The 27,725-nt window shown below is 36.8% G+C and overlaps 1 protein-coding gene across 9 annotated transcripts in view; it reads left to right on the top strand.

Moving 5' to 3' along the window:
• The window catches only part of KIF21A (kinesin family member 21A), a 93,431-nt gene that overhangs the window by 27,198 nt on the left and 38,508 nt on the right, over positions 1-27,725 (top strand). For 5 of the 9 annotated variants that reach the window (XM_069801862.1, XM_069801865.1, XM_069801863.1 and 2 more), the window contains exons 2-12: positions 5,297-5,519; positions 6,887-7,069; positions 10,283-10,432; positions 11,124-11,258; positions 14,476-14,643; positions 16,110-16,225; positions 19,734-19,929; positions 20,756-20,945; positions 21,665-21,728; positions 22,492-22,695; positions 26,133-26,171. In XM_069801862.1, the coding sequence (XP_069657963.1) occupies positions 5,297-5,519; positions 6,887-7,069; positions 10,283-10,432; positions 11,124-11,258; positions 14,476-14,643; positions 16,110-16,225; positions 19,734-19,929; positions 20,756-20,945; positions 21,665-21,728; positions 22,492-22,695; positions 26,133-26,171 (1,668 nt within the window). The remainder of the gene's footprint in view (positions 1-5,296; positions 5,520-6,886; positions 7,070-10,282; positions 10,433-11,123; positions 11,259-14,475; positions 14,644-16,109; positions 16,226-19,733; positions 19,930-20,755; positions 20,946-21,664; positions 21,729-22,491; positions 22,696-26,132; positions 26,172-27,725) is intronic. The other 4 variants (XM_069801864.1, XM_069801871.1, XM_069801866.1 and 1 more) reach the window with 1 other exon arrangement.

Genomic DNA, 27,725 nt, shown 5'->3' on the forward strand with positions numbered 1-27,725 from the left:
TCTTGGATTTAGTATTTCATATATCCACATGTGAAACTTAATTGTGTAAAATTTAATAGTCTTAATGTAGTAAGAGAGGAGTATTGGTGAGTCTTGGGTTTACAGGTTAACTTTGTTTCCTGCTCAGCACTGCACGTGGTTTGAGTGATGTTTGAATTTATGCTTTCCTGAAAAAGGTGAACACAGTCCTTTCCCCACAGCAAAGTTTAATGAAAAAGAACTTTACATGGGACTTCATTGTCATGTTTTCTTCTTTCCAGCACTCAGCTTCTGGCTAATTATTGCTACCTGAAGGATTAAATCTGTGATTTTTTTTTTTTTTTCCTTTCCATAAAACAAGAATAATTTGATGTTTTGCTCTTTATAGGTTACTTTCAGAAGTTCCTGTTTGCTTATTGCTATTCTGTACAGGTGCTGAGCAGGTTATATGGTAATTGTTGTGATAATTACCCTTTGTTAGAGTAATATTTGCAATACTTCACACGGAGATGCAAAATAAAAAATTCACTAGTCTAATTTTGTTTGGTACGTGAAACAAGATTAAGGGATGGCTTGATCACAGATGTGTGGAGATTCCTGGGGAAAAATTAGGTAAAGGTGAGGTTCTTAAGTGAACAGAGATAACAAAATTGTTAAGTAGCTGGAAGGGGTGTGTGTGTATGTGTATCTATCTATACCCTTGTATATCCATATATATATATAAAAATAATATAGACTTAAATCACTGGGACAATTTTTCAACCCTAGAAATAAACTAAGGATATTTTTCAAAGCGATAATATTATGGTATTATCTAGTTTAAACAGGAATCAGTTCTGGGGAGTCTCTTGCATAACACAGGGTATTGACCCCATGATTGCTGTAGTCCCTGAACTGTATTATCCGAGTCTCTTCCAGCTGACAGTATTTTTAGCAGCGACATTGTGCACCTTTCTACTGAGAGATTAGTTCCACTACAATACGGTGCATTACTGTGCCACCACTGGCTATTTTAGCCCTTCCTAATTAGACAGCTTGTCCCAGTGTGCTGAGGCAGAATAGATTTAGGGGATTAAGTTTCATCTGTGTGGCCTGGAGTCTCTGCAAAGTACATGTAAACAACAGTTGGGTGTGTTCATGCTTTGGAGAGAGGGAAAGGATGCAAGGCAAAATGTTGTTTGGGAAGTTGTGACATCTAAGGAGATGTGATTGGAAACAGGTAGAAAACAGCTGATTGTGTACAGTTAAGAGAGTAGCCTGAAAAACAGGTGAGATGAGGCCACGTAGAAGACAAAATAGGTGAAGTCAAATTGGTCCTGGAGAAAAATCTGAGTGGCAGACTGCCAGGCTGACAACTGGGTAAGGAGGAATGACCAAAATGAACTCTTTCACATTTTAAAGCATGGGTGCTGCCTGCTTTGCTGACAGAAGCGACCACATTAAGACAAGAGAGCAGGAAAGGTTTGGCTGTAAGCAGAAGGAAAAATCACTTTCCTGATTGATGTGTGGGGTGGAAGAGGAGGAAATGTTCCTATAGCCAGTGCTGGAGGAGAATCTGACTTGCATGAGGAGTATTACTTGCTGGACCACACATTCAGTGCGAATAGTAAGACTGAGAGCCATGAGGTTCAGGTAATCCACTCTCACTGTTCATAAATGGCCAGAAATCAGGTTAAAGGTGAGGCATTTGTTGCTTACTCATTAAGGTCATCACATTAGCTTGGTGCTAAATGTATCAAGAGAGCTATATAGATTTCAGAGCATGAAGTATCCCTTGAGCAGACCTCAGGCTGGGTGATGAAGATCTCTTGCCTGCACACCCTTTTTGGGGAAGAAGTCTTTCAAACCTGATGCAGCTGTGATCTCTCTCTGGTTGCTACCTCCCAACTCTGTGGCAGAGTGGGACATTGTGTAGGAGCAATTGCAAAATGAGAAGGCCGTCTGTCTTTGGGGTGAAGCTTTCCTGATGTGGCAAGTCTTCCTTTGTTTTTCCTTTGTGCCGCATATGTGCTGGTGAAATGCTACTTTTTCTCTTAGCACTGCCTTCAGATTTAGCGGTAAGTTAGGGAGGAAGGACACCATCATTGCTGCTAGGTCTCTGGATGTTGTGTTACAACTTGGGGGAAGGGATTGAGCCAGTAACAAGCTGCTAGCAGTGACACAGGTTTCTGTCGGCTCAGCTGGTCTCTGGAATGGTGTCTTGCTGTGGTCTGATTATGGTCACCTGTAATGCATTTGCAGCTTGCTGTTGTGCTGGGTTTTGTATCAGCAGAGTGCTCAGAGGTGCTGCCTGGCTGCAAGGCAGGGGAGCTACCTGGGAGGATTCTCATGGGAAGCCTCCACAGGCCGACATCGAAACTGCTCACTTAGTCCTGTCATCACTGTAATAATTATCATGCAAATAATTGATATTTTAGGCATGCTGTTCCTCTTTGTGGTCACTCTGAGCCTTTACGTAGTAGTAGAAAGGAGAAAATTATTCAGCACCTGTCTAATTGCATCAGTTCCTCAGCATAGAAAATGAATTTTGAACTTAAAAAAAAAAGGCATGAAAATATATGAAGAAAAACTTTTTTTTTTTTTAAATGTTGTCAACCTTCATTCTACAAGTTAGTGCTAAAAGCCTTTCAGAACTGGGGAGGAGGGAGTTGGATTTTTGGGATGCACAAAAGGTTATCTGACTTTTGAAAATGTGTTTTCCATCTTGCTCCTTAGAAAAGGTCTTTCTAGGCTTCTTGTACTAGAAAACAATGCGAGAAGTATCTCTGGAGCTTTAGAAGCCCTCAGAATTCATGCTTGTAAGAACAGTTGATTGCTTTTTGTGCTGTCTGCACCGGATTAGTGAAAGAATAAGAGTGCTTAGTCTGAAAAAGAAGCTTGCTCTCTGACTGACTTTACGGCATTAAAATAAGGCAGTAGAATAACCTACCAAGTTGGCATTTTCTAAATATTGAGTGTTATAGGCAGCATACTAGAATGTTTTATTTGCTCAATTTTTCCAGTTGTTGTAGAGTGCTTTTAGGAGAGGTATATGATTAATATCTCTTTGAAGACTTTATCTCTCTACCTAGAAATAAAAGCTATTTTATTATAAAGTGTTCATTAGTCTAGAACAAAGTAACTTTATTACAAGCTTTGGTACGTGTTCATCAGGTTTTTTGTTTAGTGAACACAGGTGCTAGTGGATGAAATTATTAGTGAAGGAGCTGTGCAACTCCTAAATTGTTTTTAGCATTCTTACTTCATTTAAGGGAAAAAAAACCTTATGATAATGATTATGTCATTAGAGAGAAAATCTGTGGCCTGCATTACACACTCCATGTTGTTAAGTGCAAATACTGTTTATAGAATATTTGTGCCTATTTACGCATTGTATAATGGTTCCTTTAAACAAACCTTTGAAAAATATCATTAAATTTCCACTCCACACTAGAGGGTATGCTGACAAGGGAGGTACCTCCTGATCATTAATGAATTTTCCGTGAAGGAATTGGTGTGCAGAAAACTTTACAAATAAATTATGGTTATTCTCTAGTGTCATACAGTGGGTTATAATGAAACCTTTAGAATAAAAATTCTGAAAAATGCTCCTGATAGTGATGTACGTCCCTGGGTGAAAAACTTGTAATCTGCAACAAAAAGATACATCATACTCTGTGTGACTTTTTTTAAACAGGATATTTCTAACTTGAACTAAAGTATATGTGTGCTGATATAATTTGAATTAGTCTGCAGCAGTCCACTCAGAATTGATGGAGATTAGCTCTCTCTGCATCAGCAAGCATTGGCATGGTCGAAGTAGATCAGTAGGTAGTAGCTTTGGGTCCTTATGTTTCCATTAGTTTTTGGAACAAGTTTCATGTGTTTGGAGTGGAGCGTTTTGGCTTAGTTTCCTCTGGAAGGGGTATAATTTGTACACACTGAAACTCATCTGTAATCCAAACCAACATGTGGTAAGTGAAGGTGTTGGGGGAATTTGCTTCAAGACAGCACGGCTACTCCAAACCAAATGCTAATGTAGATATGGCCCTTAAAACATGGAATATGAAATGAATATGTGCCTTTAAAGTATACTCTGTATATACAGATCTTCAACTTTGACATTGTGTAACTGAAAATAGCCATGCCGAGGTAAATATAGTTACTTGAAATTTGATATAAATGGAGAATCTATATTAAATACTCCATGATTTTGTTTGTAGGTAGCTGTACTTCTGACATTTTATCACCCTTATATAGCCTTATTTGTCCCCTGTCTTTTAAGCAGCACACTTTTTTTTTTTTTTTTTTTTTAAATTTGGTGCTGCTTTGACATCTTGGAAACACTTAAAAAAAAAAAAAGTAATTTTGTAAACATTATTAATTACAGCTAGAATAATATGTTATGTTGGCCAAAATTTTTCTTCCTGTTAGTTAGCCATTAAACCAACTGAATCACAAACTTCCACAATCTTCTTTAGTCATGGAGATAATACATGAATTCAATTTTGACAAGACTGCAAGAGTATTAAGAATGCAGAGGAATTAATAAAATGATAGAGTATAAGATGTCTGAGATGGCTGTGTTCTACAGAGTAGTTTGTCAGGAACTGAACAAACAGAAATAGAAGCTGGAATTTGTCTTAAGTGAGGAAATAATGAAGAATGAGACACTCTTACCTTTAGAACTTGTTAGAAATTGTTCGTTTTTTTTCCCCCCTGAAGGTATGCTTCTTCACTGAAACCAAATATTTCACAGAAGTGTTCTGGCTGTGACAAAGCTCCTTTCCTGTCAAAGGAAAGGAAGAACTGTGAGCCTTCTCCTTCCTCTCATAGCAAGGAGGCTTTCATTTAGATGATATGTAGGCTTTGGGGGTCTTTGCTCCAAAATTACTAATTAAACTATCCTGCATTTTTTTTCATATTTGTTGTTATTTAAAAAAAATCAACAAAAAATTTTTTTACAGTGAAAGCATGAAGGAATCTGATAAAACTGGAAAGCTTGATTTCAAAGTCTGAAATGGATTGTGCAAATTAATCTTTGGTAATGCAAGGTATACATACAGAAACATTCAGATTTCTAGGCAGGTTGTCAGCTTGAATTTGGTAGGTGAACCTTCACGGAAGACGATGTCATTTGCATTAACAGTTGTATGAGTACAGTTCTGATACAGTCAGTAGTGTGGCTCAGACAGCTGGAAGCTTCCTGGCTTGATGAAAAATTCTCATTTTTCAGTCAGTAAAGAATTCTTTTCATATTTCTTATTTATATTGTTTGTATACTCCTCTTTCTGATGATGAGAATTCCTAATAGTTCTTTTTGTCTCTTCCAAAACAGAATTAGACCACAGCTAGCCAAAGAGAAGATTGAAGGATGCCATATTTGTACATCTGTCACACCTGGTGAACCTCAAGTGTTCTTGGGAAAAGATAAGGCCTTCACTTTTGATTATGTCTTTAACATTGACTCGCAGCAAGAAGAAATCTATATACAGTGTATAGAAAAACTAATTGAAGGTTGCTTTGAAGGCTACAATGCCACTGTTTTTGCTTATGGCCAAGTAAGCTTTACAATTTTATTTTAAAGTATTTTTTTTGGAACAAAGAGTTTTCTGTAACTGATCTTTCTCGTAAATTTTGGAATGCATGAACCTGTTTTTTTTTAGTGTCTTGGTTTTATTTTAAATGAGGTATCCTGTAGGAGGCTGTTTAGGAGTTTGTGTAGATTCTGTGCAGAATGGCAATTGAAACACAGGAAAAAAAATATTAAATATATAGGCAGTAGGTCTGAAGTAATAGTAATGCTGGAAATAACATGAGTCCATATAATTCCTGAATTCACCCCAATGCAGCAATACAAATTAGTGACTTAATCAGTTGATATATAGATAGAGGTTGTACTGAGGTTCTTTTCTGAGCAATTATCCATCTCTCTGCATTTTCAGATGCTTTTGGGAAGAGGAGCTTTTTTTAAAATAGATCTTAGGGAACTTCAGGCCACAATGTGTTTTTGTTTTTGTTTTTTTTTTTTTTTTTTTTTTTTTTTTTGTGGGCAAAATGTAGAGATCAGATTTTAAAGTTGGAGAACTTTTCATAGACAACACAACCTCTCAGTACACTGGGCACACATTTTACTGCTAAAAGCTGAAATATCATTGACCACAGTGTAGTGAATGTGTTATTGTCTTCTGAATACTCCTTTAGGAACTGATTGCATAAAATTTGGTCTTGGATGCTGAATTTCACCACTGTTAAATGTCGTATCTCAAGTCGGCTAGGTGAAATCTAGTCCTAGTGAAACAAAGCAGTTTGCAGATCCAGTTTAGTAGATTATGTTTAGCTGTGTGGTACTATCTTTGTCTTAGACTTGACCCACTAATTAAGTAAAACCACAACACTACCTTGTCTTCTATGGGACTTCACATTTAATTAAGCTATTTACCTAGTGAAGGTACAGCTTGTATTCTTCAGTGCTGTCTATAAATTAAGAACAATGGTAATATTCTCCCTGAGATATTCAGATGTCATAATTAAGGGAGTCACTTAATCTACTTCAGTAAAGAATTGCAAATGCTGCTTCTACCTCCAAAATACATGCTTTGATTAACAGTCTCAGTTGAAAACATGAACTGTTCTTTTGACCTCAGAGATGATAGCTCAAGGCTGATGTAAGCAGCTTAGAGGAAGCTTGTAGGGGAAAGGTTATGAACTGGTCCCTGCCTTCTTGTATGTGATTTGTGGATAAACAGTTTGTCCAACTACTGTTTATCCATTTTTCAAAATGGCCTGTTACTGTGCATGTTAATATTGTAAAGACAAGAAACTGACTTAGTAGTCACTATCTAGCACTAGTGTTCACAAACTGCATTTGCCTGTGATGACTCAGTACTATTAACAAGTTCTAGTGACTACTCCTTTTTCAATTTAGACAGGTGCTGGCAAAACATACACCATGGGCACTGGATTTGATGTCAACATAACAGAAGAGGAACAAGGCATTATATCGCGTGCTGTTAAGCATCTTTTCAGATGTATTGAAGAAAAAAAACAAGCTGCTATTAAACAAGGACTTCCACCTCCAGATTTTAAAGTGAATGCACAGTTCTTAGAGGTAAATATGATCTGTGTTTGTGTGTGTGCTTCATGTATTTTTTTTAGAAAGAAAATAAAACATTTTTTTCTGGTTGTTACTTTTACGTTCTTTTCTCATGAGATGTTTTGAATTAATCTTCAAGATTTCAAAAGGAAATTTTATGGAATTTGCTTCAGATTTCCAAGTTATGAAAAAGACCCTTTTTATCTTATTCCAATTATTTTAGTAGTTTCCTTTACAGCATTATTTTGAAATGTAGAAATAGTTATATTAGTCATCATTTATCCTTCTCTGCAACACACATTTCTTTGTCAGCCTGTTGCTCTTGCCTGTTTGTAATTCTTTACAAAACCTTAAAGCAAGAAACTGTTAAAAAAAAATCAATTGTACTTTGTGCTTTTGAATAGTGACCATGCTTTGCCTGCTTTTGTCAGTTTGCCATAGGTTTCTTATCTGTTCAGGAGACTTGTTATATTCCTTTCACCAAAGAAGAAACCTAGCATAAAAATACTTCTTTTTGTGATACCCATTGGTTTAGGATTAGGCTTCTGTGTCACTGTTCTGTCTTTCATTAGACCCAGAGAAAACCTGGGTCAGTGCTCTTAAAAAACTGTTCCCTTTGTGTTTTCTTGTAGACATAGCTACTGGTAAGAGAGGCCATAATACCTGTGATCTTTCTGATCTGCAGCAGCTGTTGGTTCAAGTCTTGCAGCTTTTATGCTGGGTCTCCTGCCCATGGAACAATTTTTTAAATTGATTGACTTGGGCGTAACATATTTACATCTACTACCAAGCTGCAAAATCTGATACTTTAAGCACACAGAGAGGAAGAATCAATTTAAGGAAGAGCAGGTGTAAATGTGTATTACTTAGTTCAGTATTTGCAACTTTATCTACTTCATGGGGAAAAAAACCCACTTTTATATTACCCAAGAGAAAAGCTGTTGGTTTTATTACTGCTGAAGTAAACGAGGTCCTTTAGTCATAAGTTCCTACAATTGTTTTAAAGATTAACAAGCTGGCATTAGTTTTGCACTAGTATAGGTTTTTTACTTTAAGCAGAACTTTTTGTCGCTCTGGCTAATGTTTGCCTAGAGACAGACTAGGCTTGAGCATGGGCCGTGGGAATGCTGTACTATTCTCTTCTCTCTGAACACTGGGGAGCTGCAGCTTCATTTCTGCGTAGGCAGCTGTGACAGCAAGTAGCATAAGGAGTAGTAACCAGTGTAGTTTCTGAATTCCTTGTGTTTTTTGATATAATGTTACAAATGTAACTGTGATTAGTTCCAAAATACAGAGCAGTAGTTGAATGTTACAGTTAAAATGGTATGCGGAATTGCAGCCATTACAACACATTTCAGATGAAATGTACATACTAAAGCCTGCCTTGTTTATCTAATTTAGGAAAAGGTTAAATGATGAATGTAATAGTTTCACCATTAACAAAATGTCACTTTTTTGGTAGATTTTGTTTTTATTTTTATTGTACCGAGGCTAAATTGGAGCTTTCCCAGAAAGAGCTTTTTCTTATTAGTTACCTATTATAAAGTACTCTTGTATCAGAAAGTATTGTCTTCCTCCCATCCTATCTACCATTAGAGCTGGATTACATAGACAACAATTTAGTCATTGAACAAGTTGAAGCAAGGTTTTATTTTGGAATAACTTTGAATTCCAACAGCTGGATAACTATTTGGAACAGTGACTTTGCTACTTTATTGCTTTTGTTTAGTTTGCTGCAGTCTGTGTCTCTTAACTCCTTGCTTTCCTGCTAGCTTTTCCAAAAGATAGGCATATGCAGTTCCAAGCAATTGTAGGTGCATTATCAGGATCCTCTCTAAATTGTGGCATTAGTTTGTCTGTGCTTAGCAAGGTAAATCATTAGTAAGAAGGCTCCAACTTAGAGCGTTTATGCCTAATAATTACATATAATTCCTTTTAAATGTGTACAGAATTGAAAGCATCACATTCACAAATGCTGAGCCTTTTCTTCTCAGGGATGGATTTCCTCTTGTGAGAGGAGAAGGCCTCTTGCTTTCAATGTACGTGAAAGTACATTGGGCGAATACAGATCTGTTGCAGTGGTTCTTTGGCTTTTACCTAGGGACTTTGATCAGGGATTTAATCAGTCTGGCCTAAGCTCTGCTGAAGTGAATTGATATAATGAAATTAAAGACACTGTACCTATTCCAGTGTACATCAGCAGAGACCTGAGACAGTGGCATGCTGCTTTTTTTTGTGTTTTTTTTTCTTCTTTTTTTTCTGATGTTTGCCCTGATGTCTTCAATTGGATCTAAACACCTTTCCTAAAACTCAGAACATTCTTATGAAATGATAATCCATCTCCTCTAACACTGATAACTGCATAGTAATTTCTGGTGTCTTTCCTGGTTCTGATATAATTTGCTGACCTAAAAGTCTGATATGCGTAATGCTACTGAGTTGAAAGACCACTAAATGTACATGTACTTATCTTCAGGAGACCCAGTGAAACAGGCAGTGAACATTAAGCAGCCTGAAACATGTAATAAATAGTTGCTGTTGCTCATACAGCAGTGCCTGAAAGTTGTAACTAAATCTGGGGCACCGAAGTATAGGTATTGTATGGAGGAAAGTACAAAAGCCCTGCTCAAGAAACCATGCCGTAGTATTTTTGGCCCGCTGGTTGGTGTCTTTAATAAGCAACTTGCACAAAAACTATTATGTTAAGTTCCTTCCAGTTTATCTAAATTAGAGAGAGACATAGAATTATTAAGGTGCAGGAGAGAAGATGAGAAAAGGTGTGATGGCAGGGAGAGCAAGTGGAGTGAGTTTGAAGTGTTTGGAGGAGGGTGCAGCCAAACGAATCAACAGAACAAAAGAAAAGCCCAAGGTCAAACCTGAAGGCAGCAGGTACCTGCCACAGAAACCACTGCCACTGTTCTGCTGGCATCGAGTGCCTCCCCTTCCCTGGTCCCACCAAAGAATCTTCTCCCAGATCTGACCATGTGGAGGAAATTACTGCTTCCTTGGGTGGCATAATAGTAAGGTGTGCAGGTGACTTAATTTGCAGCTGGTCTATCTATCACCCTATTGTCCCTGTAAGTTTGGATGTTTCACAGCGTCCTTTTTTGAGTTTTGGCTTTTGGATTTTTAGAACTTTCTGTATGTGCCATGCACAGATTTGTTAGTCTTTGGAGGAATTACTTCCTAAAGTAATACATGGCTTTTTGCCTTTTTTTTTCTCCTCAGCTTTACAATGAAGAAATTCTTGATCTGTTTGATACCACACGTGATATTGATGCAAAGAATAAAAAATCAAATATTAAAATACATGAAGATTCAGCGGGAGGAATTTATACAGTGGGTGTTACAACCCGAACTGTGAATGGAGAATCGGAGGTGATAAATGAAAATAAATTACTCTGCAGCTTACCAAGTACATTCTAAAAATGTTGTATGTTTTGATAAGCAGTTAAAAATAGAGGCTATGCTTGCTAACATCTGCATCTTGAACAGTTTAGGTGTAAAATTTAGCTGAAATTTTTATTTTCTTTAGTTTCCGTAGCCTTAAATCTGATAAATGTTTGATATTAAGTGCATATCACTTTCACTTAATGCTAGAAACAGACTTTTGCTAATAATATGGTTCTGCTGGGAGAGAAAGTTTTGGTATGTGTGTAAATCTGATCTCCCAAATCTTATATACGTTATTTTTCCTGTGACAGGAGATTTTTGCCTGATGACTGATGTGAGGTAAACTGCTGTTCATGTGCATTGCAAATCTGAATACAAATGTTATTGTACTGTATGTTTTTGTACAAAAAGTACAAAAATCGTACATTTTGGCCACAGGTGAATGGAAGGAGTATTGCTATGTTACTACAAGGGGACAGAGGGGTACAAAGATTTAAGTGTTTTCTTTCAGAAACCAAAAAATACTTTTCTTATTTAAGAATCTTTGTGCTTCTTGGCATATAGGAACTGAAATTGTAGCAAAGAGAAAAAGCTTATTTATATCCAAAACAGCATTATAGGAACACTTTTTATTTAAACTGCAAGCAATGCAATGTACTTCTTGTCTGTTTTCTAGATGATGCAGTGCTTGAAGCTGGGGGCTTTGTCTCGAACCACTGCCAGCACTCAGATGAATGTTCAGAGCTCACGGTCACATGCTATCTTTACTATCCACTTATGTCAAACCAGAGTCTGTCCTGCATTTAACACTGTATGTATCTTTGCTGTTATTAAACTTCACTTTAGTAACCATTTTTCAAAATGTGAATGTGAATGTTTTGGCAGCCACTGCTATTTGAATTGCACTTAGTAAAGATGCTACAATCATCATGCTTGGTGAATTTGTTAAGTATTACAATAATTTGATTTAATCTGTGCATATGTAACCATCCTCTAGCCAGAGGCAACCATAAACTGCAGTCTCTTACATGAACCTGCCCATTCTCCTCTAGCATTTTTTTTCAGTATTTCGTTGCAACATACACAAGTAAGAAAGTTAAAATGTAATTTGTCTTTAATTGGGAAAGTGTTTTTAAGTGTCTTAGTAGTTAGTGGGTTTAAGCTTGCAGTCAGCTAAGTGAAAATGCTTGGATATTTCAGATTAAGTGTTGATATCCAACAAGGAGCAAGTAGAAAAGCATTTCATTCTGAGGCTTAGTGGTTTTATTTCAAACAGATATATATTTGGGGTTCAGATGTTTTGTTAAGTCTAAGCACTTAACCTGAAATTTGAACTATGAAAACTATGAATGTACACGGAGCTGTTCCGTAGATTCTTCATGTGAATGTCCAGTTGTTAGTTGCTGTTGGTGAGTCTTGTAAAGAGGAGAGTTCTGAATAAATCCACATTACTGAAAACTACAGTAGCTTCAGGGGGACTTAATTTGATTATTCTAAAGGTATCAAAATTTTAAAATGTTTTAGTGAACTCTTAAGTATCTGGCTAGCATTTTACACAGATATCATGTTTTTAAGCATGTGGAACAGTGGATTGGATTTGTAGTGGTTTTTTTGCTTTTTTTTTTTTTAACACTACAAATAATCATTTGCAGGCAAATGAGGGTCAGTCCCTGGTCCTTTGTGGTATGTAGACCTGCTTTATACACCTGTTAAAAACACTTCTTCCTGCTTTTCACGCTGAAACTGTGGATCTGGTGGTGCGGGCAGCTGTCTGTCTTCTCACTTGGGAGGGGCTGGCACCGTGCTTGGAGCCCAGATAGGGTACCTCGGTCACTGTGTGGTGACACTGTCTGCTCGGGGGTTTTGTTGAAAACTGTCCGTGTAGCTGGGGTGTGAGAACTCATCTGGGAGCCTCGTTTCCCACAGTCAATCCACCTGCACTGGTGCACTTGCAGTCTTCCCCACCAGCTGAGCTGCCCACAGGACTCTTGCCTGGGTCTGCCTGGTTTTTAACAGAGGCTTGTGTTAGAAGAATAGGTGGCTGCCTTCTGCCTAATGTCAAACTGTGTTTTGTTTCTTCTTTTTTGGGAGATATGAGCAAGATAATTTGACCGTCTAGAGCAGGGCATTGCTAGATCCTTCATCTGTGGAGACGGCACCCTCTTCTTGCCCTGTGGTGTTTAGGAGAGTAGGGTTTAGACCTGATGTTGGCCTCTGAATGCTCCTGGCATATAAATTAATATGAACTATTATTGGGTGGCCAGGATAGGTGCAGCTCAAGTTTCTGCAGACAACAGTTTTGGGAGACCTTTGTTACTAGGGCAACACAGTTTCTTTTCCTTGAATGACGGCGTTGGCTGTGTCCCCTCTGCGTGCGGTCCCCGGTGCCCAGTGTGGGCAGGCAGCCAGGGCTGCAGTGCACAGATGCGCTACTCCTCATGCTGTGTTCACACCATCCATGCTCCTCAGAAGTTTCTGGATGTACCTTTGACTTATTAAATAAGCGAGAGTGAAAGGATGCATTAATCATTACTGTGAGGGCTGGGAAAGAGTGTGCAGTCCACAGCAGTGTAAATGTCAAAATATCAGAAATGGTGATTTCCAGTCTTGTGGAAGTGGCACAATTCCTGTTCTCTCCTGAAACTGCTACAAAAGGGAGATTATTTAAGAAGCATGAAACATTTAACTGCCGTGAGAATGGTTTAGTCTGCAGACACATGCATTACCCCTTGCAGTAGTGAAGGGAGCTGTGGGCTAGCTGACCAAGGGCATGAAGATCATTGCCACAGAATACCTGAGGGTCTGTTTGTTTGGGGTTTTTTTTGTTTGTTTTTGTTTTTTTAAGAAAAACTAGAACAATCTATGCTTTCTGTAATAGAAATTCCTAATAAAGCCTGTATATTGGGCTGTGTGAATATGTTATAAATCCTGTATACACTCAGTATATGCCTGAAGCTGCCATGACAAGTAGGTAGAAATTGCCCTGCAATGAGTATCTTACCAGGAAGGTCAAGAAGTGAGCAATCTAAAGATTTTTCTCACTCAGTGTTGCTTTCCTGACAAGTCTTAACTACACTTAGAATAAAAGAAAACTCCACAGTATATGGTACAGCTATACTAATTGACAGCAGAAACTCAGGATTATCTAATGAAAAAGGATAATTTTGCTGCTGTGCTTTGGGACATGAAGTGGAAAGAGGCTGAGGCTATGGTACCAGCCCGTAGTGCAGTGTGTTCCTGGGCAGACTCCCTGCACTGACAGAGGCATGAGTCAAGTGCCAGTCATTACAGCTTACTTGGGTGAGGGGGGGTGGAGAAAGGAACCTCTTCTTTCTCCCTCATTTCCTCTGCTGTCCTTATTTTCTGGTCAAGTCAGAAGTGCTGGTGGAATACTGGCTGCTAGGAAAACTGGCTTAAAAAAATAATTCCTAAAATACAGGTGAAGAATCATGCCACAGGGAAGCTGATGATGGGGATTAGAAAGGTATAAAATCAAAATATCTTTGAGTTATTTGGCAGGTTTATGAGCTAAGGGGGTCTGGTAATTTTGGGGGGTAATAATATAATTAGTTTGTGTTTTTTTTTTGTTTGTTTGTTTGTTTGGGTTTTTTTTTTGTTTGTTTTTTGTTTGTTTTTTTTTTAAATAAATTTCCTTCGACAATTGATTTAAGACTTGCGTTCCAGGAGAAGTACAAATCTTTTTGCCCACCTTGCTGAAGACTTGTATGTTTTAATATATGTATCCCCCCATTCCTCCAACAAAAAACAATTGTAGCTCATACTTAAAGTAATTGGTATTCACGTGGATCTAGAGCTGGGTCTTCAAGAATGATATGTTAGTACCTGTGGTTAAAATGGAGATAGTTTTTTGAGAGATACTGTTGTAGTTGTAAGAGAATGAGTAAATATGGAAGGAATTGGGCATGACAAATAGGTAGTCTTGTAAATAATTGTTGATTAAACTTTGCAGTAGACAAATGTTAATGTGAAAGGTCTTACCAAGCTTTATGGGTTGTTCTTAATTACAGGATAATGCCACTGATAACAGGATAATATCTGAATCTTCTGAGATGAATGAATTTGAAACTCTTACTGCCAAGTTCCATTTTGTTGATCTAGCAGGATCAGAAAGGTTAAAGCGAACAGGAGCTACAGGAGAAAGGGCAAAAGAAGGCATTTCCATCAACTGTGGACTAGTAAGACTATACAACTTGTTTCCATAGGCTGTTGGTACCACCATCTTCTCTTCCTTTTTGGATCACTTGTTTTCAGTAATCCGTAAAGTAGAAACGCATTGTGTGCAGAATGAGGACTGTAGCATGAGATGTTAACAGTATATATTGATTCTTACTGGGTTCTGGCTTGCTAGTATTTTCTTGGTTGGACTAGACCCTAGCTAGCAAATTACAGTACTTAAAACTGTTGTGAAACATAGTTAGTTACTCTAACTTTTAAAATGTATTGTAGAGTTCCTTCCACTTTTTTTATTTTTATTTTTTTATTCTGTAAAGACCCAAACAATTGGAGACTATTACAAGCAGTTTGCAAGGAGTACAGGCATGTAAAATATGGACAATTATTAAGCTTAATTGATCAATAAATGCTGGTTCTTTGTTATAATTATGACACATAATGTAAACCAACCCTGTAGTTATTGTGCTTATATTATATGGAAGAGAAAGATAATTCAGTTCAATTTCATCATTGATATAAGCACATATAAAGCCAACAGAAATTTGGGGGTTTAGGTGACATAGATGTATCCCTAACAAATAGGATACAGAATGTGCGAAGGTGAAAATCAGTGTGATAAAAGTAATATTTTATGTGATCACGAAACTTTCATTTACAGTGAATTCCAGACCTCAGCTTTGAGAAACAGATTGAAAGTGATTTAAACACTTCAAAGCAGTCACAGAATGTGGTGTATATACAATTCTTCAACTGCTGGATGCAGTAAGACCATTTTCAAGACTAAGAACTGACTCTACAGGGTGCCATCTAGAGGAATGTTCTTTAATTTGGCATATGATTGAAGTATGTGCAGTTGCACATTAAAAATAATTTTACAGCCAAATGTTAGGTTGTTTATAAACATGCATTAGACCCGTTTAGCAACAAAAGAGGATAGCTATGGACTACATAATTTCAAGCCTTAAATGCTTAAATACTCATCATACATTCTTTATTTCATATCTGTAGAGGTAATAAATTCTGGGTTTTTTAATATTAATGCCCCATATTTTATTCTAAATCTAGCATAAAGCACACTGATAAAATTATTTTTAAAAAGAATATAGCTACTGCTAGAAATAGAGATCACCTTTAATAATCATAGAAAGTAAATGTTTGTTACATGAAGTAGTTCTAACTTTAGTTTGCGACTGCCATGAGATACCAATAGACAATGCATGCAAATTGTGCTAAGCACTTAGCACTTGCAGATACCAGACTGCAAGTCATCTGCTTCACTGTTGATAGCACGAAAGTTTATAGATGTCTACTGTAAAATGTAAAAATCCTCAGAAATATTTTTTATCTTAACTTTCATGAGTGTATTCATTTTTTTACAATATTGAGACCCCAGTTTATAGCTGTTTTAAAGTAAAACTACTCAAGAACTGATTTTAACTTGTGCATTACATGATTTGGTGTTTTATAGCTGGCACTTGGTAATGTAATAAGTGCACTGGGAGATAAAAGTAAGAAGGCAACTCATGTACCATACAGAGATTCAAAGCTTACAAGGCTACTTCAAGACTCTCTTGGGGGAAACAGGTATGAAAACTAGAACACTTTCTGTATTTCATTGTGAATGAGCATGAATGAGTACATAATCCTCAGAAAGTAAAATAAACATTAAACAATGGATGAAAATAGCCACTCTTTTTGTTGGAGGGAGGTTCTGAAGTTAAATTACTGTCATGATAGAAAACACTGGCAATGCAGGGAAAAGATTTTAAAGAGCATTTTTGCACTGTTGTTTTCAGTACAGCTAGCATAGCTTTATTAGACATAAGGCTTCAAGTTACTTAGAAGTTACCATTTCCAGGACAAGTCCTTTCCATGAAGACATCTTTAGATTGTAGATAGCATAAACGGTAAGCTTTGTTATTGTGTTATAGCCTTATTAACTACAGTATATTTTAAAGCTGTGATGAATTTCGCCTTCAGAGGTTTTTTTTGTTACTTTAATGGCACTTAATTATTGGCTCTGAGTGCCATGCACAGGAGATTGGAGTCAGTTTACCACAGGCACTGCCATCTTTTTGTAAAGGTTGTATACCTCAGGGTATAGTGCATCTGTCCAGTTATCTGATTACAGCCTAATAAAAACAAACTAGTGTATCACCAGAACTGTTTGTATGAACCTGTCCTGTATACCTACTGCACATACAAGAAAGAGAGGCTTTGGCCTCTGGAAGCTTTGTCTAAGCAAGCATTAACAAATTTATTAAAATAAAACAAATTTTGTATTTGTAACATTAACATGTACAAATACAAAAGGGACCGTAGTTGGATGTGTTTTAGCAAGGTAGTACTCTTATTGCTCTATTTAATCCAGTATGGCTGACTACTATTTTTAGGAGGGCAGGAAGCTTTCTGGGCATTTCACAAAAGAATAGGGAGAAGTGGAAGTCAACTCTTAAATCATTGCTCTCCTTTTCAGAGAGATAACTTCAGTAAGACCTTGCAGCACTGCAGTGTAAGGAAAAGCAAAGAGCTGGAAAAAACAAGTAAAATAAAGGCTAGAATTTTCGGAAGTGCTTAAGGGAGGAAGAAACTCAGGGATTATGAAAAAAAGAGCAGAAATTAAGAGCATAGCTCTTCTAAGCTCTTTCTGGAAATAACTACAAATAGCACTTTTTGACTAAATTTTATATCAAATACAGTAGCTAATGAACATTTTTTCAAACCACTTCTAAAATTGCACTGTTGTTGAAATTTTGACTCCAAAATGTTTTCCTGTTTTACAGCTTCACTGCTCCCCCTCCTGTTCTTCAGGAGAAATCGCATAGTATAGTGTACAATGGACAAATCACAAATGCTGTCCCAGAGCATTTTCAAGGATATTCAGATATATTTTTTTCTGTCTGTTTCTAACTGATGTTAAATTTGTGGACACCTATCACCACCTATTTTTGTTTATGTGATATACCTGCTGAGACATGTCAAATTAGCGGTTTGCTGTTAAGGAAGAGTTATACATATTAACACAATTTGAATAATTTCTTATCTATGCTTTGGCAACCAAAAAGTGTGGGAAAGCTGAATTTTAATAAATATGCAGTTTTTCTTCTGGGAAATCAGATTATTAGATTTCTGTTAGCCTGTTCCATAGCCTTCCAAATTCTACCCGTGGTATTACAGTCCATATTATTGTTTCTTTTTTGCAAATACTTAAAGATTTACTAGTAGTGATTCAGGTTAGATTGCAGTGAGTCCTGAGTCAATAATGATGAAAGCATTGTGTCACTGTACCATTTTCACCATAATCCTGATTTTAAATATAATGCTGTAACAGTTCTGAAGCAGCATTTAAATATTAATATTTCATGAATTATTCAAGTAAGAATATGGAGTATGGGTGTCTTTGGAAAGGACTTTTATAAAATATAATATGAAAAATGAGAACTTTTGTAACTTCTGGGGCAGGGGCAGCGGTTTAAAGAAGTGGTAAAATAAAGGGAGTAGAATAGTTTTTTTTTAAAAATAGTTCATTATACAATTCAGATAGGAAAGTGGAGTTCAAGTTGTTCAGTTTTCAAGACAGACACCTAGCAGAACCAGTCCTCTGAGGTTTAGAAAAATAATCACATTCTCAACTGAGAGCACAAGTAGTCCTGATGTCAGAATTAAAAATTTGTTCTTAATCGCACATAGTTTCATCTTGAGGACTAAGCTCAAGGGGAGAACTGACACAAAGGTACACAGGAGGTCTGAGAAACTGCTGAAACTGATTCTTTCTTGTATCCTCAGGCTAGTTACCCTTTCCAGTTTAGTTTATCGGTGTGTATGGTGAAGGTAATTGTTTGCTTCACAAAGGGTTGCAGGGATTAATTTGTTTGTCTCAGTCTGAAATTATAGAAAGTGAAGTTCAGAATCCAGTCTGCCTAATGCAGATATTGCTCATTGCCCTGGAGACAGTGTACTCTTCCTAGCGCAACCACCTAAGCTTTAACATACAACAGAGAGGCAAATTCCTCTAAAGCCTGGAGGGGAGTACTGGGTCCATCAAATGTAGATGTTTTCCTCTGTCTCTTGAGAATTTAGGCCATGTAGGCATCTTCAGAGGATGATCTACAGCTGGAACTCTGGTTCTGACCCCTCTAGGCTGTTCTCATCTGATGTGAAATGAGTGTACTCCAGGGAGCGAGGGAAGAGACCCCCATTCCTCCATCTGCCTGTTGAATGATGAAAGCACTTGGTTGTCATGAAAATTTTTTTGCTGTTTTCTGCTTTTGTCCCGCTGGTTCTGTCTGCTCAGTCTTTCACTTGGAGCAGGGAGTATGTTCTCACCCTGCATGTCCCGTGATGGGATGGCTAGAGGGTGTTGTAGGAAGATGGTTGTTCATAACCCTCTTGGGCCTAGAGCTCAGATTCTGCTTTTTGTGGAAGTGCTCTAAGCAGTGGTGTTATGAAACATGGAATAAATACAATTATAGCCAGATGTACTAAGGGTAAGTACTAGCTTTTGTGCTTCTGTTGGAGAGCAGGAGATAATTTGCAGTGGAAAATTCAGGCAGTTTGGATCTCGGTAGAACCCAAGGTAGATAATGGGTACCTTAGGGAGTGGTAGATAATAGGTACCTTAGGGAGTTTTGTGCATGCATGGACACCTCAGATGAGCATTCAGGCAACTTTCAGATTAAGTAGGTACACACCTCAGGAATTAGAGTAGGCAGTCCTGACAACTGTGTGATCCAAATCACTGTCTAGGACTTTAGGTTGATCTCAAGTTTCTAAGTCTCAGTTTGCGTATGGTTAAGCAAACTGAATTTGGTTGAAAAACATTTATAGGAACACCAATTAAATTGCTTTTATAATTTTACATGCAGAACAATTAATGATCCGGCATCTCCTATGCTATGCTAGGGAGATACAAGATGTAACAGTGCTGAACTTTGTGGTTGATAGTCTTCTACTGTGAGTTAGATCAAGGAATATTTTCACAAATGTTCTGAAGTCACTATTCTTGTTTCATCTTCTATCTGAAGACCTGTTAGCTTCTCTCTGTTCTTTTTGTTCTTGGTATGTAACACTGACCTATGTTTCTAACTTCCAGTCAAACGCTTATGATAGCATGCGTGAGCCCTTCAGATCGAGATTTCATGGAAACTTTGAACACATTAAAGTATGCCAATCGGGCCCGGAACATCAAGAACAAGGTGGTGGTTAATCAGGATAGGGCGAGTCAACAAATAAATGCTTTGCGCAGTGAGATTACACGGCTACAAATGGAACTCATGGAATACAAAACAGTAAGTTTATCCTCTTAGGATTTCTTCTGCTTTAAAATGCTTATAGTTCTATAGCTTTTTTTTCTGGTGGCTACTTCCACTTCATACACTAAAAAGATTTGAACAGCAACCCTAACTTAAACAACACTTCTAATTCCAGTGATTACCAGATGTTTTTAGAAAACTTAGATTGCATCCACAGAGAAAAGATACATCAATGAATGCCAATGATGTCAACAGATGCTGCATTGTGTTTGCTATTTGAAAGGCAAAAATTGACCTTGTCATGCTCAGCAATGAGGAATAATCACTTCTAAAGTAAAAATTACCACAGTTTAGATTGGCACATAAATGAATGTGTACAGTTACTGTGTATTGCTTTTAAAAACTTACTAGACAGGTAAAACAATTTGTCTTTAAAAAATACGTTTTAAATTATATAAGGCAGATACTAATACTACACAATGACCATTTCTTCCTGAAATTTAAAACTGATAATGTTTTCAGCAATAAATGTGGTTACCAGTGTTGTCCTCCTTTGTTTTCCTTGAGATGGTATCCTGATTTCATAAAGATTTGTCTTCTCATTTCTTAACCTTTTCAAGAACTTGTACTTCAGACTAAGATGGAATTACACAGGACCCAAATGCTAAGGTGTGGGCCAGACATCAATGTTTTGAAAACTATCTATTTATTGATTGTTTTAAACTTTTCAATAGAAGATTATCTTTTGCTATGAGTGTCTATTTCAGATTTCAAGTAATCTGTGGATTTCCTTTGTCAAGTTACAAATTTTTCACGTGTAGGTCAGCCTTTACTAGTAATAAAATATATTTACTTTCTTAAGGGTAAAAGGATTATAGATGAAGAAGGTGTTGAAAGCATTAATGACATGTTTCATGAAAATGCGATGCTGCAAACAGAAAACAACAATCTCCGTGTTAGAATTAAAGCAATGCAAGAGACTATTGATGCACTGAGAGCAAGAATAACGCAACTTATGAGTGATCAGGCCAACCAAGTGCTAGCCAGAGCAGGTATGCTGTGGGTGCGTTGTGTGTAAACTGGTTCATAAGTTCATAAACTTAAATCAGTTATGTTCTTGCTTCATGGATCCTTTGGAATGAAGCGATGCCTTTGTAACAATAATGTAGGACCTGCTTTGGCAGGGATAGGCCCCCATCTGATTCTTTCCTCTGTTTCTGGACACTTCTATTAGAAATAGTTTGGTACCCTGATTTGACCATTCATTTAGGACTATGAACAACATAAAATGTGAAATAATACCTTTGGATAGGAATTACTTGTATGCTTAGCTATACATGGACTTAAATATTTTGCTTTGGATGAGGACCTGGACACAGATGGGTGAATGTTGGCTTGCTTTTCACCTCATAGAATAATCAACCAATTCACTTACCATGACTGCATTGTTCTTTTTGTGCACTGTTTGTCAGGTTACATTTGATTTATGGTACATGCATTGTTAGAAGGTGCTAATATGGAAAACAAATAAAATAGAAAAAGTCACTTGACATAATTCTGATCATGTGACACAGAGGAACCTAACACTTAATGCAGCTTAAGGAGGAATTATATTTTACAAACCAGATAAGATCTAAACATGTAGCCCATATGATTTTGTCTCTTTGCTGGTACCTTGTACCTAGTAGCTGTATTCAGATATTTATACTGTTACCGTCCTTTCTCAATCTTTCTCTTCCCCCCACCCCCTCTTTCTCTCTGTCCTTCGAAGGAGAAGGAAATGAAGAAATTAGTAACATGATTCATAATTATATCAAGGAAATTGAAGATCTCAGGTATTTGCATAATATGTTGTTGAACTATTTTTATAAAAAAAAAAAATAAATACTGTAAGTGTTAGCAAGTAAATACTTCAGCTCTCCTATGTGGGGATTACTTCAGGACAGTGGTCCTTCAGCTTCTACGACCATCTGGTGTTGCTCTTGGCCACAGAAAATTAAAATATTAAAGATGAAGCTGATGATAGAGATGAAAGTAAGATGTTGCCTAAATAATGATGATAACTTGATATTGTTGCACAAAGGACAGCAAAACTTAGAACAGTTGTTTTATAAATTCATCACCTTCTGTATAAATGATAGTACTGAGAAATTACTTGTTATGATTTAGTGTTTAAAAAAACCATCTGCTTTCTCTTTAAATTAAAGAATTAAATATTTTATATATTTTTATTTCTCTATTTCTTGGAGGTGTATCATGCAAAAAAAAAAAAATTATCTGGCCTATTCCCAGTTAGTGTTAGAGATCTTGTGTAGCTTTCATGTAATATGTATATACACACAAGGTATGCACATATATATTTATACAGACATTTATATGTTTCTGTGTAGGGTATAAATTATATGCACAACATACACGAAGGTTGTGTAAAATGGTGTCATCAAGGGATTTGCTACATTTGTATTTTGTGAGACTTTACCTTAGTTTATAGTTTCTTTTTAAACTGAAGGTAATGCAGTGCAGTTACAGATGCTAGAGAGTATACATCTCGTGCATTAGCAATACTTGTGATTCATGCTCTAAAATTTTTTTTTTAAGAGCAAAATTATTAGAAAGTGAAGCAGTGAATGAAAATCTTCGACGCAACTTGTCAAGAGCTTCAGCAAGATCTACGTACTTTGGTGGACCATCAGCATTTTCTGCTTCTATGCTTTCTTCAGAGAAAGAGACAATGGAAATTCTAGATATAGCCAAGAAAGATCTAGAAAAGCTGAAAAAAAAAGAAAGGAAAAAGAAAAAGAGGTGTTGTATGAATTATAATGCTATTTGTTTTCTCTTTATTAGTAAAGAAGTGTATTTTTTTAACCACTGAGATTTTAAAATTAATTAATTGTTGCTGTGTGGGTTTGGATCCTGAACTGCTGTTCCTTTGAACCCTTTTACACATTGAAGTTATAGATGTTTTTCTTCTGCATCTTTTCTTCCAGTGAAGTATGCAGTATTTGTACAATGAATGTCTCTGTTGTAATGAATTTTTCTATATAATTATGCACAGTGGTAAAAGCACAGGTGCTTTCCATAAATTTTGATATCTAAAAAAAAATTTTTTTAAATGCTTTGAAATTCAACAGAAGTTTGCAAAACCAAAAATTATAAACTTTTTTCTACCGTACGTCAAAACTGAAACAGCTTTCTGAAGGAAAGATATTCTGAATAGCTGGGAATTCTTTGGTAGCTCTTGGAATGGCTTCTTTTGCTTTATCTTCTGCTTTTATAAATGTTTTTAATTTGAGGTTTCTTAATTCTCTGCAACATCATGCTTTGCTGTTTTTTGCTCTCCGACTTCTCATCTACTAAAATGCTCATAGACATTGATAAAAATGCCTGTTCAGACAGCAGTTAGTACAGCAAGGATCTGTTTGTGTACTCCGAAACTCTGATTCCGTTAGAGATTTTTCCCTTTTCCTTGAAATTTTCCACACTTCTAATCTATTACTCTTTCTACTAATGGCCCTTCAGACTTCTTCTACAAGTTAAGAGTAAAACCAAAACAGTATAAGCCTGAAATATAGTTGAAGTATAAAGTAGACTTGAGTTAGTGATGTCTGCAATTTGAGGTCCAATATCTAAATCCATTCACCAAGTCAATGTCTGATACTCGTGGAGAACACTCATTTTAATAACAACTAAATTCTTCCTTTGCATATCATTTTTAAGGAAACTCTTATACATTTATGGAGATTTTGATAGATTTTGTGTCTCATGTTTATAGGAACTTGAGGGCAGGGTGGAAGTGTTAAATGAAATCAGCAGAATGTTCTGGCGTCTCTTCAGCCAAATGCTTCAATATGTTCTTTAACTGTAAATGCAAGAACAGAAAGATTTGATTTTCTGTGTTTCGACACCTTTTAAAATCAAGCATGCGTTTAGATACATGTTTCGATAAAGCCCCAATTGTTAGTTTCAGGCCTGAGTATTAGGTAGCAGACAGGATTGTGACCAGAAAACAGATAAAGGTTACTAGATATATTGAATAATATCTCTTATTGTAAGAGATGATGACTTTAAAAAAACATTTGGAAGTTTTACCCTACATACAGTAGTAAGTAAAACAGATGGTTGTTCTTTTTGTGTTGGTTTTTTTTTCTGAAAGAAGCTTCTGCATCCAGTCACACTTGTTCACACCAGGACAATAATCTTGTGAATGGCCAAGTGGTCTGATCCAGAATTAGGGAATACTTCCTGTAAACTAATTTGAGATCAGTTTTCTATTCTAGCATTATAGAATTAGAGAACCATAGAAAAATTTAAGTTGGAAGAGACCTCTTGATGGTCCAGCCTCCATGTTAAAGCAGGTCTTCCATTCTATAGAATGGGATCATGCTCTTCAAAGTGCTGGTAAGGTTTGAATCTGTTTACTGGCCCATCTGCAGACTGCTTTGCAATAAATATTTATAAATTTCTGAAGTGCATATGTTAGGAGAGAAATTCCTTAGAAGCTAAGAAATGTTAGAATTTGAGGGATTATGCATATATATAGCCTGTCATACTTGTTACCTGTGGAGTGCTTCTATCTAATTAATGAAATGCAAAGCCTCTGTTCAGGATATATCGCTGTGGATTTTTATTCTACTGAAATTTCAGGAATTGGCAATGGGTATGCTAATGTATTGCAAAGGGACAATTTACCCTGCAGTTTGGAAGGGATTCTTTGCTCTACTTCTGTGTTCTACAGGCATTTAGCTGCTTTTACTGTACTATTTCTTTTTAGGGTTGCTGTTCTTTTAAAGTTGTCTAACTATCATTTTCCTGCTACAATGGGATCAATAAGCCTAGTTACTAGTTCTGCCCCATCTGCTACATTTCTTGACCTGTTTGTTTCCTGGTTGTGGGTCAGTATGATGAAAGGGGCATAATTTTAAATATATGCCACTTATCTAAATTGTTGTGAGCTAGCCTGAAGATCTAAGAGCCAGTTTCTGAATGAGCAGCAGGTATGTACTGCTATATATCTGTAGCCTTTAATAAGCATCTGTCATAAAGTTTATTGGAAACAGTTTACATGGCAGTAATGTTTTGGCTACTGAAATACTGACATGCTTGATTGGAGTGTCCCACAGTGTGACCTACTCACTGGAAGCCCCAGAGCAAACCTCCTACGTCCCTTTCAATCATTAGTGAGCCTTACATACCTGGTAACCTTTTTTGACTGTTGTCTTTTGACTTCCCTAACCTTTATTACTAAATTAGTGATAAAATTACATGGGATTTAGCGTGTTAGCTCCTAGCTGATACTGAAGGAAGATGGCAGGCAGCATGAGGTGAAAAGGCAGCAAAAGCTCTTGCTCAAAACTTGCTCATAATGGGAACATGAGGAATTTCAGTAGTTGAAATTTAAGCTATCTCTACATATACATAAGTCATGCAGACATTTCTCTACTGATACATATACATTTGTTCAAGAGGAAAAAGTACAAGTAAAAATACTAACACTTTGTCCATCTCATTGCTTCTGATGCATATTTTTTGTTAATTTATTAAAAAATAACAAGCAATCATTGGCATGTACTTTTTGAATCCCAGAAAAATAAACTGTGGGTTTCTGCTTTTTATTTTAAAACAAACAACAAAACCGCAAACCAAAAAATAAATGCAATTTGAAGATTTTTAAGAATTATATTCAGAATATATGATTTAAAATATTAGTACTAAAAATTTTTCATTACTATTTTATATTACAATATGTTATCAGCATATATAAAACTAGTGCATTGGGTTCTTTCCTGATATATTCTTGAGGTTATATAACTTTGGTTCAATGGCAGTACTTCTTGCAATTTTTGGTATTTTACCTGCCAATTTTAAGTGGCAAAAGAGGAGAAAGCTTTTTCTAGAACTAAGAGATTTTTTGAATCCATATTAGAAATAATTCTCAAAGTGAAATATATTGTCTATATCTAAAACTTCTTCCTTAGTTTAACTTAAATTTACAATTGTTGACAGTGACAGATTAGTTAACCTACAAATGCTGCTTCTTTGTTTTCTATTTACTTTCCAACTGTGCAAAATGTATTGCCTTTTTACTACTTGTTGTGTCGTGATGGTATCTTTTAAAATTTCATTTTAAACTCCACAAGCTCATATATCATTTTTTTACCTTCTTATCACTTTTGCTTTTCACTGTCTGGTTTGTCCTTCATTGGCTTGGCCTTCCAATACTGTACCTCGTGCTTTTGAAGGCTACAGAAACTTGAGGAAAGCAGTCAAGAAGAAAGAAGGTTGGAATATTTCCCAGGTTTTTAATTACCTGTCATTTCAATTAACTGGTTGTCATACATGAAAACAAGTTGGGCAGATTCATAGGTACTTCAAGAGTAGTTCATTTGGCTCTTCAATATTCTTTCCTGTGTTTTGACTTTCAACAAGTGTTTTAACCGGAAGAAACCTCTGTTGTGGAATTGAGGTTGACTCAGATTGCACAGTGTTGAGCAGGCATTTGTGGGGAGGCGGTGACTATGGGAATTGCTGCAGAATTAAGTAGACTTCTTTCTTGCATGGCCTGTATGGAATGAAAGGCAGGAGGAAGGTGCAATAGCTTGTATGGTATGAAATGTATAGCAGGCAGTATACAACAATAATAATTTTGGCATGTGAGATCAAGAAGGTCTTGGACCTTCACACCCCAGTTAAGTCTGCTGCATTTATTTTTGAAAGCATGTGACTGAAGCCTTGACCATTCCTTCTGTTCAGTTTCAGCCAAAGCAGTAGATTAAGTAGCTGGTCATAGAGAGCAGTTAAGTTGAGGCCTTAAAGAGAGAAATATACTGTCATTAAAAATGAAAGTAAAAGAGCTTTTATTTTTCAGCTGTCTACTTTGATCCAATCCCCCCCCCCCCCCCCCCCCGAATTCATGCAGATGATGTGAATCCACAGATCAATAGCACTCAAATTAAGCAGTACCGTTCTGTCTGGCAGAGCTGCTCCCTTTCCTTCGTCCTGTCTCTCCCCTTTATCAGGCAGAACACAAATTCTCTGTAGTGGTTGGCTCTGTACTGTGTGCAGGTGGAAGGGAAACTGGGGATTTGCCTCAATCTGCATGAAGATTGCAGCTAAGATCTGTTATCATTTAGGCTTACTAACCAACATAAAACAGAACATGTGAGCTGAGCGAGATGAGAATCTGTAGAAATGAGATTGCGTGGCTCAGTGTTCCCTGTTCTGGCATTTATTTTTTTTTTTTTCTGTACAAATCTGGTTAGATTTTTTACTTCCAGCCTCCCTGGCTGCTGTGTAGATTCAGACGGTCCAAGCAAAATCTTTCTGCCTTGCGCATGATCAGTGTAGCTGGATTCAGTTTCACTGGTGATGAGTGGGACAGAAGGAACCAGTTAGCACTGAACAGGTTAAAAAATAGTACAAGAAAAAAATTGTGTGTGCACAGAAGTACTGTGTTACTTAACTGGCACTCTTAAAGATGGCTTTTAGGTATCACTTGCCAAATTAGTGTTTCAAATCTACTGCATGTTTCTTGTGACTGCACTGAGTATTGGATTTGTCCAAGAGTTAGACCTTGAATCTTGGCTCCTTTTGGTGTCAGTGGAGGAAGATGTACATTTCTAGATACCCTGCCTGATCAGTGACAGCACATAACTTGCCAAACTTCTATGCAGCTGAAGTTAGGTGAGGTGGATTCCGCATTATGCAATCCTAACCACATCTTTTTGTTATTACCCCCTATGGTGTCTAGCCCTGTTCTATCATGATTTCCCATCTATTGGGGATGGTTTGGGTTTTGCACATGTGGTGCTAGAAGGACTGACATTTGGTCCATG

This window comes from Haliaeetus albicilla, chromosome 14 (genome assembly GCF_947461875.1).
Source record: "Haliaeetus albicilla chromosome 14, bHalAlb1.1, whole genome shotgun sequence".
Classification (NCBI taxonomy): domain Eukaryota; kingdom Metazoa; phylum Chordata; class Aves; order Accipitriformes; family Accipitridae; genus Haliaeetus; species Haliaeetus albicilla.